General features: G+C 42.8%; 1 protein-coding gene across 2 annotated transcripts; it reads right to left on the bottom strand.

Moving 5' to 3' along the window:
- Positions 1-302: 302 nt before the first annotated feature.
- Positions 303-15,090, bottom strand: tnfaip3 (tumor necrosis factor, alpha-induced protein 3). Of its 2 annotated transcripts, none has more exons than XM_041789140.1 (9): positions 14,834-15,090; positions 12,895-13,295; positions 6,233-6,423; positions 5,862-6,003; positions 5,390-5,560; positions 5,132-5,312; positions 3,760-4,757; positions 3,436-3,602; positions 303-3,221 (listed from the first exon to the last, which is right to left on the bottom strand). In XM_041789140.1, the coding sequence occupies exons 2-9, from the start codon at positions 13,199-13,201 to the stop codon at positions 2,940-2,942; spliced, it is 2,439 nt and encodes an 812-aa protein (XP_041645074.1). In that variant the 5' UTR covers positions 13,202-13,295; positions 14,834-15,090; the 3' UTR covers positions 303-2,939. The 2 variants fall into 2 exon arrangements, with proteins under 2 accessions (XP_041645074.1, XP_041645072.1); XM_041789138.1 differs by having other exon boundaries at positions 3,397-3,602; positions 14,834-15,089.
- Between the last annotated feature and the right edge of the window lie 596 nt (positions 15,091-15,686).

The following is a 15,686-nucleotide window of genomic DNA, read 5'->3' as shown; positions in this document are numbered from 1 at the left end:
AGAAGAGAAAGCAGGCTAACCCGCTTGAGCATGGGAAAATGGTGCACTGGTCGCATATTAAACCAGGGCAAAGTGATCAGGTTATCTGATGACTTTTGCACCCACTGTACTTCCTACACTGGAGATGGATTTGGTGCCAGCAGTGAGCAACTGTTTTTCAGCAGAAACAACATTGGGCAACACAAGGCATAGTAGTGAGAGATGCTGTAATAAGAGTGCAATGTTGAAATCTCAAAGAGCACACACAAGCATACAGTAAGCACACACACAGATACAAGAGAGAAAGAACCACAGTAGACACGTTTCAGATTTCTTAATAAAAATAATTCATTTCAGGACGACATATAAATAATTATTGAATCACACAATACAGATATCTTGATATGAATAAATACTTAACAAATAAAACCAGGCTTTTTTCATACAATACCCTAATGTCGAGAGATCACACAAAGAAACTTCCACACAGTTTGCATGTTTTGTTACACCTTCTGCTCTTCAAACTGATGCTCTTCCTACTGTTGGAATGTCCCTAAGCAAGTCGGAGTACCATTCCTAAATGCCTCAGCAGCTTAGACAAGTCATGTGCAACTTCTGTGATCTCCTCCCAGTCAAACCCATTCAACGCCCCAAAACTTTGTTAAGGGGTCAAGATGAGTTGACCACTAATTTGCCTTTAATTGATTAAGGTTTGTCTAGAGGTGATTAAAGCACACAGAGATCTACGTACAGGCCGTCAACACGCGAATCGGCCTGACAGCTTTAGATACAGTTGAATGAAAAGGCAGACCAAGAGCCTGTTTGTCTATGCTTCTCTAACTAGAGCCACAGATGGACATCTGCCTAAAGCAGTACGAGTTCTTCAGCTGAAGTAAAAGGGGAATAACTGTGTCTGATTACATCACATTGAAGTTACTCTGATAAATGTTTTAGGCTTGAGGTTATCTCTTTAGATAAATATATGTTTGTATTTGGAGGAAATGCGTACTTCTGAAGAGATAGTGTTCATTTCGGGATTTTTAATGTGAGTAAGCTTGATAAGTTGCCGTCTGTGGTGTCACAGATTGGAGATGTCTACCTGTGGCACTCTAGTTAGTTCAGAATGGTCCAGGCTGGCCATTTTAAGGAGGTAACAACAACTGTCTGGCGGTTGATGGCACATGTATTTTTTTGGCAAAACAAAACCAAATATATCAAAATACATTAAAAAGTCCCAAAACAAATACAAAAAAAACAGGAATGTCAGTTTTGCGTATTCCAGACGCACGCATATGCGCATCTTGTGTGTGTATGTGTGTGTTGCAGATGAGGCATCGGGTTGGAAGGTCCTACAATATGGACCAAGATCCATATTCACAAAAGCATTTTATAGGTGGGAGCACTGATCCAGAATCTCTGATCAGGCCCCTCTGGTCCATAAAATTTCAATCACTACTTAAAGGCAAAACTTATCGAGGATCAGCCCCAATAGTGTGCTGCTGTAGCAGCAGCACAAAACACATTCAGATAAACGAGATTCGCCAAAGCAGGCAATGGGATTGCTCTCTGAAGGTTTGAAATTGTCGCCTTGGCACATCCAGTTGGGTGGAGCAGAGTGGAATGCGCCTCTCTACAGGTTTATTTACCTACACATCACCTCAGGCTGGGGTGGGGTGTGTACAATCTCACAGAGCTGTGTGTGCATGTGTGCATATGTTTGCATGTGGTGGATAGTCATCCAGACTTCTCCTTTCACTACAGTCTCAGTTCTCTTTAGAATTGGCAATCCCCTTCTGACAGAACTGGAGCTACTACGTTTGTGTGCGCATGTATTGGTTTGTGTATCTATGCATTTCTAGGTGCTTAAGTGGTCAGTAAACAGGAAAACAACATCCAAGGCAACAGATCTGTTTTGGAAGAGAAGAGGGGAGATAAAAGGAAGGAAAGAGAGAATAGAAGAGGACGAGTCCTGTCTCCACTGTGTTCTCTGCCTTCTGTCCGCTGACACCGCCAGCATGTTGGCTACAACAGAGAGGCTTGTATTTCTGTACATGTAGCACCAAAACTAGCAGGGGCCTGCCCTGTCTGTCTCGCACTCTTTAGACACATGGTCCCACTTCCCATATCTAGCAAGTTACCAGATTATCTTTATATAAAAGGTAGATAAAAATATTCACGTTAATTTGCCCAAAAATATTACCACTGCTATTGATTGACTTATGGAAGAAATTAATCATTATCATTAGACAATATTGATTGTAAGAGCCTCTTTTTGGCAAGGCTTGGATTTTTTTGGAGGAGAACAAGCAAGATTTTAAAAAGCTGTTTTCAGCATTTAACATGCTTTGCTTTGGCCCAGTTTAGCTCACTTGTACTTCCACAGATTTGGTGCTGGGCTTTTCCAACTCCTGCATCCTTTGCTCTGCAGAGCACTGCTAGACAGACAGGCAGACAGGTACACAGATGGGTTAAGACGGACGGACAGACGGGGGGTAAAAATCCTTGGCTGTGGTCTAGAAAGCAATGTCAGATGCTTCTTGTTATGTCAACATACAATCATTTTGTCCGGCACGATTCGACACGTACCTCTAAATACATATTGTACACAAGAGTTAAGTCAGTTGCTCTGACATGTAGCCACACCTCTCACCGTGTAAGTGCACTGGGCACAGCAGATGATAATAATTGCACAAAGAGGTATTCTGGAGGCCATGTCTACTGTGAACACACACACACACTCCCACCCTCCCCACCCCCCATGTACACACACTCTCTCTTCACATTCTACATGGGGGGTTTAAATTTCAGGCCATAAGGTTACTAGTTAGTCACTAGCTAGTTAGTTAGTTGGTTAGTATCAGAGGTGCATTGACTGGCATGGGGCGCCCACAGCTGGGCAGCAGCTCTAGCGTGCTAGCGATGTGTTGTCATCGTTGTCGCGTGCGTGGTTGTGAATGTGGTCAGCCGCGGTAGATCTGTTTGAAGTGGTCACACTCGTTGCAGTAGCCCTGTTTTTCTTGGTTAGCGTAGTGGTCACAGCCCTGCGTCCGGCATCGCTGTTTGGACTTTTCCTTGGGCGCCTGCGCCCTCCTTCCCGCCTCTCTACCCTGACCACGTGTGTGGCACTCTGGGCAGAGATCTGTGCAACCCGGGGACACATTACTGCAGCCACTCCGCCGGCACTGAGTCTGGGTCTGGGTCTGGGATTGCTGTGAAGATCTGGGTTTGACTGCTCGGTCACGCTTTTGTGCAAAATAGGAAAGGAAAAAGAGGGAAAAATCTGTTAGCTTTTGAAAGGTAACTTTAGAAAAGCAGGATATCTTGAGAGTTTGTAAGAGATCTATAAGAATCACAGAGGGTGACAGTAAAAACAGAAAGCTTTAGTGTAGAAGGACTTAAGGTGTGGTAAACACCTACCATGACCAGAGGAGGGGAGTGTGGTGTGTGATGTGCCACCTGTTTGAGCCTTGCACTTTGCTCCTTGACGTAACACTTGTCACAGTAACCCTCCAGCATTGCCTTGCCAACTGCCCCACAGCCAGGCCCACGACATCGGGATGCATTCTGGAAACCTGCCTCCAAACCGTGCCGTGTCTGGACTGGAGGAGGAGGAGGGGTCAAGTCTGGAACAAAAACAATGTTCATTTTGATTTGAGAAAAATGGAAATAAAGCAATAATTCCTCGCATTTCAGATAACTATAAAATTAGTTTTAAAGCCTTGATAAGCTGTTTTAAACCTTATTACATGAAAACTTTTCGGGTTCAGTGTCAGGACTTACGGTGGTTTGTCTGATAGTCTACGTAGCAAATAGTGCAGAAACCCAACTTCTCTGGCGTCCCATAAAACTGGCAGCCAGATCTTTTACACGGCCGGGCCAGAGGGGTTTGCCAGGCTGAGGTGTGACCTGGGGTTAGGGTAAGACATGGCCGCTCAGCGTCCCTGGCCTGGGTCCATGCTGAAGATGAGGCCTCAGTCCTGGGGTTGTTCTGCTGTGGCTCTCCCCTCTCTGGAGCCTGCTGTCTTTGCATGCAGGGAGGACATAGGCCATTGAATACCCTGAACGCCTCCTGTCTGCACATGCTACAGCGCTCTGTCTCTGTCTCACGGGCCCCCCACTGTGTCCAGCCAGAGCCCTGGCCTGGGTGGGGGACTGTAGTACCCCCATTGGGGCCTGGTAGCCCTGTGGCAGTTGTTCCTGCTCCAGGGGGTCCATGGTTCTGCCTGGAGTTGAAGCAGCGCTCACAGAGTCCATCATGCTCCACACTGAGGGTGAAGAGGCAGCCAGGTGTCTTGCACTTCATGGCATGAGTTTCACTGTACAGGCTGAGGCTGGGAGCAGTGGGTGGGGCTGAGCGGGGGCTGGATAATGCCATCCCTCTCCCAGACGAGGAGGATGGGGGGCTGCTGCTCCTTGCTCCTCTGGAGCTGACCTCTGTCTCTGATCCCCCTATCACTCCTACCCCACCCTGAACCCCTCCTCCCTTGGTCTGTACCACACCTTCTATCCTTGCTCCTCCTCCAGTGGTGGCCTGCCGCTTCTCAAAGCATTCATGGCAATGAGGCTGCGTGTCCACGGATACGTAAAAGGTGCATCGTGGTGTGGCACAGCGGATCTCGATAAGGGACAGCTGGGAGACTGAGAAGGGTGGTGGACGTTGTGGCTGGGCTGCCCACGCCTGTTCCTTGTCCTCCTGCCAGCGCTGGTACTCATGATTGACAAGCTGCAGGTAGTCCTCCATCAGGTTCATATCCTCAGGGAGGTTTCCCTCATCAAGCCTGGGGACAGACACATATAATGAGGTTCCTAATGCAGCTGAACTTAATGGGATTTTTATATTTTTTCAGTTACAATGAAAGCTAATAAAGCTACTGTTTTCATTATGAGGATGGAATAAGTCAAATCATTTGTATCTGTGATAATCAACTCAAATTTTACCCTATTTTCCTGTATTGTAATGTACAGAACAACATTTAATTAATTGGCCAGCATTTAAAAACTGGGACAGCTGTTTTATGTGCTGTCCCCTAGATGTTGATTTCTTTTTTGTTCATGTTTTTATGCTCTTAGTGCAAGACAAATTCCCTTAGGAGCAAAAAAGGTTTCAGTCATTTGTCATCTTCTTTTCAAACAAAACAGAGCTTATAAGTACCGTGCAGCATTGATAATCCGTGTGGCATCATAGCCCAGGCCAATGACAGGGATCTCTAAAAGTAGAAGGTAGTCTTTAAGAAGCCTCTCTTTCTGCTGCTGTTCTTTCTCCATCAAGAAGTGAACCTTCAGCTCCTCAAAGCCTCCTCGTCCTGGGTTTATCAGTGGTACTGCTCTGATTTCTAGGAAAATAAAACCAAAATGTTACAGTGTTTCATGTAAAGCCTCTTGCCCTTACCGAAGTCTTAATGATTCCTACCTGGACCACTGTCTTTGATGGTGATGAGAGGTGCAAAGTGCTGCGAGTCATAGCCAAGCACGATCGGGTATTTGTAGCACTCTGTGGGCTGCCAGTGCAGCGGCAGATAAATCCCACCAACATTCAGAGGAGAGATGGAGGAGCCAGATTTCATACTTCTGACCACCTGGTCTGTAAAAAGAACAGCGCTCTCGGAGTTAATACAAGTGAATGCCAAAAAACTCCTTTTTAATCTCTGGTCACTCCTTTGGATATATTTTGCTATTTCATTTTGTGTGTGCTGCTCAACATTATTGTAAATTTTAAGTTGGTGCATTAGCTAGCCAAAAGAGATTGTTAAAACTACAAAGACAAAGACTAATCTCATTCTATGCAACTCTTTCACTGTGAGAGGTGTTAAAGTAAGACTAGTACGTCTTTGACAGCTGAGAGGAAGCAATAAACACACTCTAAGATGATAAAAAGTGGGTACCTGCGATGACAATGATGGGTCTACGGAGAATGTTGGAGAGGACGAAGATGTGGATGTCCTCCAGAGAGTCAAATTGGAGGCCATTGCTACTGGAGACTGGAGAAGCCATCTTCACAATTTTATCCCATTCTTCCTCCCAGTTCTAGAAACACACAAAACATACAAAAAAGTTGGAATATAATCATGTGCGCATACATGTTGAATAATCACACTTTGCAGTAAAGTTGTCCATAAAACATCTATCAAACTACTTATTTGCATGTTTGAGTGAAAACATGCTTACTCAAACCAGGTTGATTTCTGTGGCCCAGGCGTATGCTGTCAAGCAATAAGCTAATGTAAAAGACATCTGATATAGTCTAACGTCATACCATGGTGGTGTATCGGAGTCCGGTCTGGGTAAACTCCTGGGACTGGAGCAGCTCCGCCTGAAAACGAGCTCTAAAGACACCAGTGTCCGTCTCTTTCAGAACACCATGGAGAGCTTTTCGAAGCACCAGGTCTGTGTCCTGAACACCCAGCATGTACTGAGAGGCCGCATGAAGCAAGCAATTTCCATCCCCTGCAGACACACAAAGAGGAAGCAGGCAACACAAACATTATTAGAACAAAGAGTTGATTTTAATCAAAGGGCACAACCTTCTTGAATATTAAAGAATAATAGGTCATCAAAATGTTGTATCCTTTCCAATACTTTTCAACACCACATTTTAAAACAGCACAATCTCTGTTAACATAATAGTATCAAAAAGAACTTAATCCTCCGAAAACCTACATCAATTTCAAAAGAGGTAAATAGGACAGCAATTAAACTAGTAAAAGTTGCAAGAAAACATCTTTACACTGAATTGCACAAATATGCTGTAAACTTTGCAACATATGAGGAAGTTTGGGTTCAATTTTTGGTATTAACAATGAGAATTTACCCACTATTGATAACCTAAAATGTTTCTTCCATTTGCTGTGCTACTGAAAAAGTATTGATATTGTTTATCACAAGTACAATCTTGGCATTTAAAATTATACTTTCATGACAAGCCCAGGAGAGCACACATATGCACATGTGGAAGGAACACAGCATGCTCAACAGACAATTTCAGTTTGCACACACAAGCATAACAAAAGCCTGGGGAATTCCAGGCTGCTGGGTCAGTTGTTGCACTATCTGGTGTCTAGACTATAATATGACCTTCACATGTATGAAAGTGCTCACAAAGTGCATGCAAAGCTCTGCTTTAACTCAGCATGTCTGAGGTAAATTTCCTTTGATGTATGTGAAATACAGTTTACCTTTTTACTATTTTTATAGTTTTATGTCAGAGAAGACAGCTTCCTTTATACTTTGATGAACAGAACTACAAAGAGCTTCTCAAAAGGTCGTTGTATGTTTAAAAGATCATGAGCGACTTAAATCCTGGAATTTTATTTTGACTCCAGTTGCAGCGCTGGGTCTTTCTGTCATTGTGAAACAGGAGAGCCCATGTTTGTCAAAGTGTGTAGCAATGAAAAACCCAGTTACCACACTAAACACAGGAATTTCCCTCCGCTTACTTCTGCCTTTTGTGCGCTTGTGTGTTCCCCTGCAATGATCCCAACGCATCAGTGCTACTCAGCTGGTCCTGGACTTTCCACAGGGGCGGAGCTTGGACAGGATGGAATGTTATACCTCTAACGACTGCTATCAACACCCGATGAAGGCTGTGATTAATGAGCACAGAGATAACATGTGCTCTCACAGGTATACAAATGTTCTGTCTGTCTACATTTCAGATTTATCTTCTTCTGTTTAGTAATGTTTACCTCGAAATAGTTTAGACATAGCTGCTGTTAACATGGCAACAGTTAAGTTATACAAACCACAGCTAAGCAAATGTTAGCTTGCAATATATAAAGTGAATGAGTTAATACATTGTTGTCTTTCAACAGGCAAAACTGCTATCACATTTCCAGAATTATACCATAATTGGAGCCAGATGACTACATGTAATGTACCAATTTTTTCATTCTATCAAAGCATCACCCTGCTGTACTTTAAGAGAAAAAAGTCTATTTCAGACTATCTGGCTGTTGTATTTCGGTCGTCTTGCATCACTCTCAACAAAAACATCAAATGCACAGATCTCTAGTGAGAAAAGGCATCCTCAAAAGAGTTACGTACACAGACATACAAAAATGGGCACAAACAGCCAAACTAACATGTATCATCAGTTCCTCTTGTGCACAAAAACACACAGACTTTTGACCCTGAATAGAGCTGCCTGATGACTAAAGATGAAAGACGGTCTGCTGGTCCCATCTGTCTAAATATAGACACTTCCTCTGTGGCAAGCTGGGATGCTTCCTGAAAACGCACCGGTGTACGACCACACTTAATCCTGATCTGGTCACCATCCAGGTGACACTTTGCACAAGTTTGCAATGTTGTTTTCCAATCGCATATCATCGACTGGCCCACTCTTTGTATGCAAGCTGTCTAATAGGACCAGTCCAATAAAGAAAGCCCTGGCCAAGACTATTTTTGCCTTTTCTTTGATCAAAACTGGAGATGTTACACAAACACAGCATGTTTTTATCAGATCATTTGGATGCCTCATTATGACGAGAAACCTGAAATCTGCACTCATGAAGCAGAACACTGCTCCAGTGTATGTGTCCTCATTTCCACCACAGTATGTAGAGTACGTTTATCGTAGCTGAACAAATCCTGCCTGTTGGGGACACATGACAGACATGGGATAGTGTTTGGGAAAAACCCTCGTATCCATCCTAGACATTCAAGACAGAAGAAGCTCTGAATTTCAATAACAGAGCTCTTCACTGGATAAAACGATGCATGAAACAGGAAGAGAGTTGTAGCAACTGCCATGGAGTTAATTGTGGAGAGATCATGAAGGGAAAGAATTGATAGTTTGTGTAAAATTTAATCATTTGAGTAGCGGTAGGACAAAATATTGATAAAGCAGTAAATCATTGTCCTGACTAGTGTGATCCAATTATCCAATTTCTTGTGCTAAAAATCTAAATGTTTTAATCTAAAAGACATTTCTCTACCAGCTTATTTCACTCCATCACTACTGTATGACTCCTCACTATGGCGTTTATGGCATGAATGAGGGTAACGTGAACATTACATTTTACGTTAATTTAACTGGCCAAAAGGAAGATGACAGATTGGTTGAAGGAGAAGATACTGGAATTATGTCCAACAGCAGGAAAAAAAAAAGTTAAGAGATGAAGGATGATAAGAGGTGAAACTGACACCAAAGTAAGCTTTAAGCATAGACTGTAGAAAGAATCGGACCAACCCTGTGTGATGTCATTTGTCTGCTTACAATACGCAGACTCAAACGGCTTTTGAAGCCAATCCGTGGAGGCTTCCATAATCAAATTGCAGTCTCAGCCGAACTTAACGCCCGCCCACTAAGTGCGACTTCCTGTCAGCCTGCTAGCTAGCATTCCAGTTGACAGAAATGGAGCCTCTGCCTGCCAAGCTATCTGTCAATCAAATGAGACGCACCAATCAGCTTTCATCCTAAATATAAGCCAAACGATCGTGGCACAAAAAAATTCACCCCCCGTACAGTGGGAGCACAATAACACACTAGCTAATGAGACATGTTTGGTGTTTTGAACCAGGCTGTGAACCAGTATATTTCGTGTGTCAAAACCGGCTGTTTAACATGTGTGCAGACAGGACTTCCGGTGTTCCTGCAGCTAGCCTCTAGTGGAAACTCGCGGTATACCAATTTTTTGCACTTCCGTACTGGCTTCATTTTTCAGGACTGGAGGTTGCCGGTTGGCTTTAAGTAAATATATCTAAACTTGACCTTTTAAGGGGCTTTTTATTTTTTCTCTAGTTTATCAGATACCATAATGTATAATTATAAGAGCACAGATTAATCATATCAGGATAATATCATGAAACATTTATCAAATATAAAGTATTGCATCGTTTCTTACCAGATGTAGCGTACATATTGTATCATTTTGTATTGTATCTCATCAGACATATCCTAATGTATCATCCTTTATCATAGCAGATGTATCATATTGACTATCAGACACATAGTACATATTATATCGTGTCTTAAAAGACGTATCATACTGTATCCTATCATATAGCAGACATGTTGTATCATAGCGGTCAGACATACTGAGTTCTATCGTTTATAAGGCAGATCTTACAAACTGTATCATATCTTTTAAGACATATATCACATGGTACCGTATCATATCATAGCAGACATACTGTATCTTACTATTTATCAGAAAAAAAAAACCCCAGCTTTACTGAGCTGAGCCAAATGATGGATCTCTTAAAAGAGAGGGATTTCCTGTCACAAAGAGTGAGACTGGACAGACGTCAGCTGAAAAAACACGGGTTAGATCAGAGTTTAATGTGCTTAACCATGATAAAACCGTACTGAACCAAACCAGGCTGCTTTATAGAAATGGACCATACATGATTATTGTGTGATGCTGCTGTTCAGGCTTTTGATGGAGATTTTTTTTCCTGCCTGCTGGCATTTCTCTGTGAGTTTTAAAAATATTTTTTTTGAAATTGTTCAGTACTGAAGGGACAAAAAAGTAGCTTAAGAATTAAGAATGTTTTTTTATTTTTGCACTTTGAACACTTGGCATAGTTGGAAACAGTTAAAAACAGCATTTTTGGTAGCATACAGAAATCATTGGCCTCCCAAGGCAGAGTTCTCCACTACCGTGTGAAATCATCTGCAAAGAACCTGTCATATTGTATTAGACATTTCGCATCATATTGTATCATATTGTATTGTATCTTATCATACAGACTGGTTATTACGTAATTTCATCAATTACCTTGCTGTTCCCAGCCCTATTTGGGAGGGTTGAGTGTTCTTACATTTCTTAAAGATGATCAGAGAAGAATATTTTGGACACATGGGTAAATTTAAGTCCCTGGCTGATCCTATAACTTTGACAAGCCTGATAAATACAACCTTCTCTGATTGGATGTTCGTTGACGAACCTCTGCTATCTCACGCTCTCTCTTTGTATGTGTGTCTGCCGAGCTCCAGTGACTCAGCAGCAGTCAGTCAGTCCTGTGTGTGTGTGTGTGTTTGTGTGTGTTTGTGTGTGTGTGTGTGTGTGTGTGTTGTCCGTCCTCTGCTCAAAGTCACGTCTGGGTCCTTCAGAGTTAGACGCTCAGGCTCAAAAAAATCAGTCTCATCTTTATGACATCATCTTCACAAGCCAGGAAATTCCATTCAGATTACTGGCAGCAGAAGTCACATGTGTTTGCATCGGGTCAGGGGTCTTTCTGAAGAGGAACTGCAGGTTGATGGGACTTACTATAACTCCTCAAGTTGTTACGAACAGCAGGATCAGCATGGGCTCTCACTGAGACTTCCACAATATACCAAAACCACACACAAGGCCACAACAAACAAAGTATCCAACAACTTCCTCATATGTCCCGTAACTTATCAGAATAACCCTCACATGAGATGAATAGAGGAATTTCTCACTGTTAGGTTTTTATCACATCCTATGAGAGAAACAAAAACTATTTCCTCTGGAGACTTGAATGTTTACAGCAAACTTGTAACACAGCTTGATTTCCACTTCCTTCTTCTGTTTTGAAAAGCATGGCTGATGATCTCCTTCTCCTTTTCCCCACATCCAAAAATAGCCCTGATGTACACACCAGATGTGTTTAAGTTTTTACTATTTAAATTAAAAGATCCCACAGAGACGATAAAACACAACTGGAGTGGATTTGGTCACATTTGATTCCTCTTGGCTCTGACTGACTGAAAGACACAAGGAAAGCCTCATAAACCCAAGTCAGCCAGTCAATCTGATGTGAAACTGAAGGTAAAATCAAGTTAGAAGTTTAAAGAATCACTTGCACACCTACACAGAAAAAGTGGGGACATACCCTTCAAGGTCATAAATGAAAACCTGTGGAAATACTCGGGTTTGAAACATCTTAAACAGTAAATATCAGCCCTACATATGATAGGAGAGAATTTCCCACCACAGGGTTACGATCAGAAGTAATCATGTTTAAATGTTTGCTAACCCCAGGATGTTCCCGTATTACGACCTTGACGCAACAGAAAACATGACTTGGCAAGCACTTGGTCGCATCAGCACAGTAAAACCAAAATGGGGGCCACCAAATGAGCATTTGTGAAAGCGGAACCTGTATCTCTCCATTGTTGTCATTTACAGTAACCCTGCCTGTGAGTAATGACATCTCAGATTTTACATATCAAGTACCCTTGACTAATAAATACACACATCCTTCTCTATCATAGAAAATGAAACAGCTACAGTTCTTGAAATCAAGCACCAAAATTTGACATTGTTTAAGAGACCAATGTGTCTAGTGCTTCCTGTTTGTTATAACCAGAACTTCCTGCTTATTAATAAGAATTATAAAAAATAAACAAACAGCAACTTCAACTTCCCAACCCATAAAACAAAATCCAAAAACCTTACCTAAATCCTCCCAATGCTCAACACTGAAGACTCCACAAACACTGTATCATAACAGCACATGATTGTCAGACATGCCCCTGTGAATTACAGGCTCTCCTTGTAAATCGTAAAACATCTAGTACTTTTATTTTGAATTCAGACAAACTGAGTGTGGCATTTTGTATTGAGAAAGTCTTTGACAACTCTAAGCCGAAACAGTTTTGCCTTCTTGTTGACAGAAGTCAGAGTATAATATTTCAAACACAGAGTGACAATTAATGTGGATCTCCACTCCACTAAAGTGTGCCAACAAGCTCTGTTGAGTGAGAAAAGCAAAAGAAAATCAAGTACATATGCCTGTCCAACACTCCTGATGGATAGTCATCTGCCTCTTTTCTTGTTCCTCACCCATCTCAATGTCAGTGACGGAGAGAAAAATAGGATTAGGGACGACAGTGCGAAAAACAGTGCGATGCATCCTAAAATAGAGAACAATGTAATCAAGCTGATTATGTCGTTGACGATTGCTTGTGTTAGGACATGGTGTAGGTATCAGCAAACTTTTCCTTACCATTGGTCCGTAATGGCACCATCTTCTTCACCTCCCGACACCAGTTCAGCTTCTTCTCCTGTTCCAGCGATGCCTGCATGGCTCGGTCCAGTATGGCAGCCTGCACCACTTCCCTGAAGGCCTGTGGAAAGTGGTTCATGGCAATCATCTCCAGCGTGTACCTGTGCATCCCCCGCAGGTGGTGCATGAGGCCACCGCTGGCCGCGGGCTTCACCACGTCATTTGGCACTCGCTGTCGGATCTTCACCGCCTTCAGCAGGTTGGAGACAAACAGGAATTTGGGGAGGAAGTTCTGACCCTGTGACATGGTGGTGGCCGGATGGATGGAAGGAGGGGAGGAAGAGGAACAAGGAGGGAAGGAGGAGGAGGAGGCACCGACCGCCAACCGAACAACGTGGTATCTGGATGGAGAGACAACAAAAGGATGTCACTCAGAACTTAAATAACAGTACAGACTGGTGGGAAATTTTCAGTGGAGAATCCCCTTTCCTTATTAATTAAGACTCAAGACACAACTTAATTTACAGTTTGTCTGGGAAACCACCCTGGCTCTGTAAAGGCTGTTTGGTGCTTTTTTCTTCTGGAGATACTGGTTGGCTAAATGCACACACAAAAGACTCTTTGTAGTTTTATGTGTTCTTTAATTCTCATTTTTAGCCTAATGTTTTTTTTCCTCCAAACACAGTATCCCAGTGTCCCTCTGAGCTCAAAGCCTTCCTGTAAAAAACGGGTGCTTTCCAAACTGGAACCGAAGGCCACCAATCAAGGCTTTTTGGTCTTCTGGGAAGGTCACACTAACTGTCTGAATGCTCCTTCAAACTCCTTTATACCAACTTTGGCACTTAAAACACAGAATAACAAGGAATCACTGGATATATCAACACCCCTGTATGGGCACCTATACTGCCAAAAAGCTGTAGATTGAGGTGTTAAATGTTTATCTATGACTGAAATTTTTGTCTGAATTAAACTCAACCTCTAATGTGCAAAGTTCCCAAAGTCAGGACTGGATTTTCAGAAAACACTGTAAAGAATGTGGCCAAACATGTGTGCAAGCTTTCATACTTTAAAGAATATTTTCATTGGTACTTAGAAGTCTCTAGCGATAAAAGGATAGCAGAAGAGCAGAGTTACTTCCACTCTTGGGGATTTAAATGAGTATTTCCTTCTATATGAAGACTGTCAGCACATTTAGAGCTCTCAGGAAGTAGAAAAGTAATGGTCAGCATGTGAGGCCTGGAGTTTTGCTGACTTTTTGACTTCAGACAACATCCTGGTCTAAGCTACCAGTTATTGTTGAAGTTAACAATCACAACACTTGAATACTTAGCTAACAGTGGCCTCTGTCTTTACTACCAAAACAGCTGCAGCAGCAGCAGGTGCCACAACAGGCTAGGCCATGCTAAAAGGCTACATTGGGGGGACTGGTAGACAACAGACACCTGGATGTCAGTGAGCGTGTTGTCATTTATCGCAGTTTGTTGTGTTAGCACTGATGGGAGACTTTAAGGAAGACGGACAGGGGCTCAGAGCTGGACGCCGCGGTTTATGCTAGCTGGCTACACAAAAACACAATAACAGGAGACTTTGCTGACGTTAAAGGCTTACGTAATTCCAATGACAACTACCTTTGAAACAATGTAGCCTTCAATAGCGTCTCACAGCACGGGTATCGACTCTGTGAGGCGCCGCAAATGCCACATTTAGCCGTAGAAATGCCCTGTTATGCGCTTGAGGGTGACGTCTTTGTAAACAATGGCTGTCAAAGCCACTGTCGTGAGCAGGCTTCAAGCTTCCTCCATGTCCCCCCTAGAAACACGACCATACATTACTCAAGGCCCAAACGTGATGTACCCAACAAGTATGAGCCCCGTTTTCAAGGCAGAAATGCTGTCCATGTGTAGGAGGGAGGTACTGGCAGGGAGGACGGGTGTCTTACCTGTGTAATATGTCGGGGTAATAACAAAGCCCTCCCGGATGCTCAGGCTAGTCCTCTCTCAGCCACTTCACTCAGCCTCACCGCAGCGGTGCTCGGCGCCATTCAACCTCCTCTTTCCTTCACTATCAGAGCTAATTTTTATCCCTCGCAGCTTGCGAAGCCTTTCACAGGAGCGTACACGTCCGCAAGCGATAGTTAAAAAAAAGTCAAGGGGATTTCCACACGGGGACTTTCCGTCCACCCATTTTCCTCTCTCTCTCTCTCTCTCTCTCTCTCTCGCAGTCACAAACTGTATATTTGCAGCTCCCAGCCGACAGGGGGAGCTCTCTCTGTCTGTCTGAGTCAATACTGAAAAGCACATCCCACCTACTGTGCACAAAGGAGCGTCACTGAGGGAGACAGACAGGTCGCGTCATAATCTATTTCATGAGAGCTTCTGAAATAAATCACTATCCTACTATGAGTTTACCCTCAATAAATGAGTCAGGAGAAAGAACTTATAACTCACATATATGATGGGTATGCACTTTGACTTGTTGACTGAATGTATGCATGTGTTTATGAATGTAGGGGTGAGAGGGGTTGTTGTAATGATGAGGCTGTTTTGACTGTTAGGAAATTATGTTGGTGGAGGAGTTAAAACAGACCTCATGGTGCACAGGAGAAGTTAGTACCTTGCTCATGGACATGTTAGTAGCAGATGTGAGTTTTGTCAGCATCAGTGCTTGGTTTCAAGACTCATCCAGCTTTTTGTTTCCTCCCTGCTTTTTTTGCTTGAAATATTCACTGTATTTATTTATGCATACAGCACACATAGACCTTAAATACACTGATATACTGTATGATATATAAT

This window comes from Cheilinus undulatus, linkage group 6 (assembly GCF_018320785.1).
Source record: "Cheilinus undulatus linkage group 6, ASM1832078v1, whole genome shotgun sequence".
Lineage (NCBI taxonomy): Eukaryota > Metazoa > Chordata > Actinopteri > Labriformes > Labridae > Cheilinus > Cheilinus undulatus.
The sequence above is the reverse complement of the archived record's forward strand: the minus strand, read 5'-3'. Positions and strand labels throughout refer to the sequence as shown.

Coding starts and splice junctions, on each gene's coding strand:
- tnfaip3 (XM_041789138.1), bottom strand. CDS start 13,201: ATGTCACAGGGTCAGAACTTCCTCCCCAAATTCCTGTTTGTCTCCAAC. Junction 6,424..12,894: donor GGTGCCATTACGGACCAATG/GTAAGGAAAAGT, acceptor GTGTGTCTGCAG/GGGATGGAAATTGCTTGCTT. Junction 5,313..5,389: donor CATCAAAGACAGTGGTCCAG/GTAGGAATCATT, acceptor TTATTTTCCTAG/AAATCAGAGCAGTACCACTG.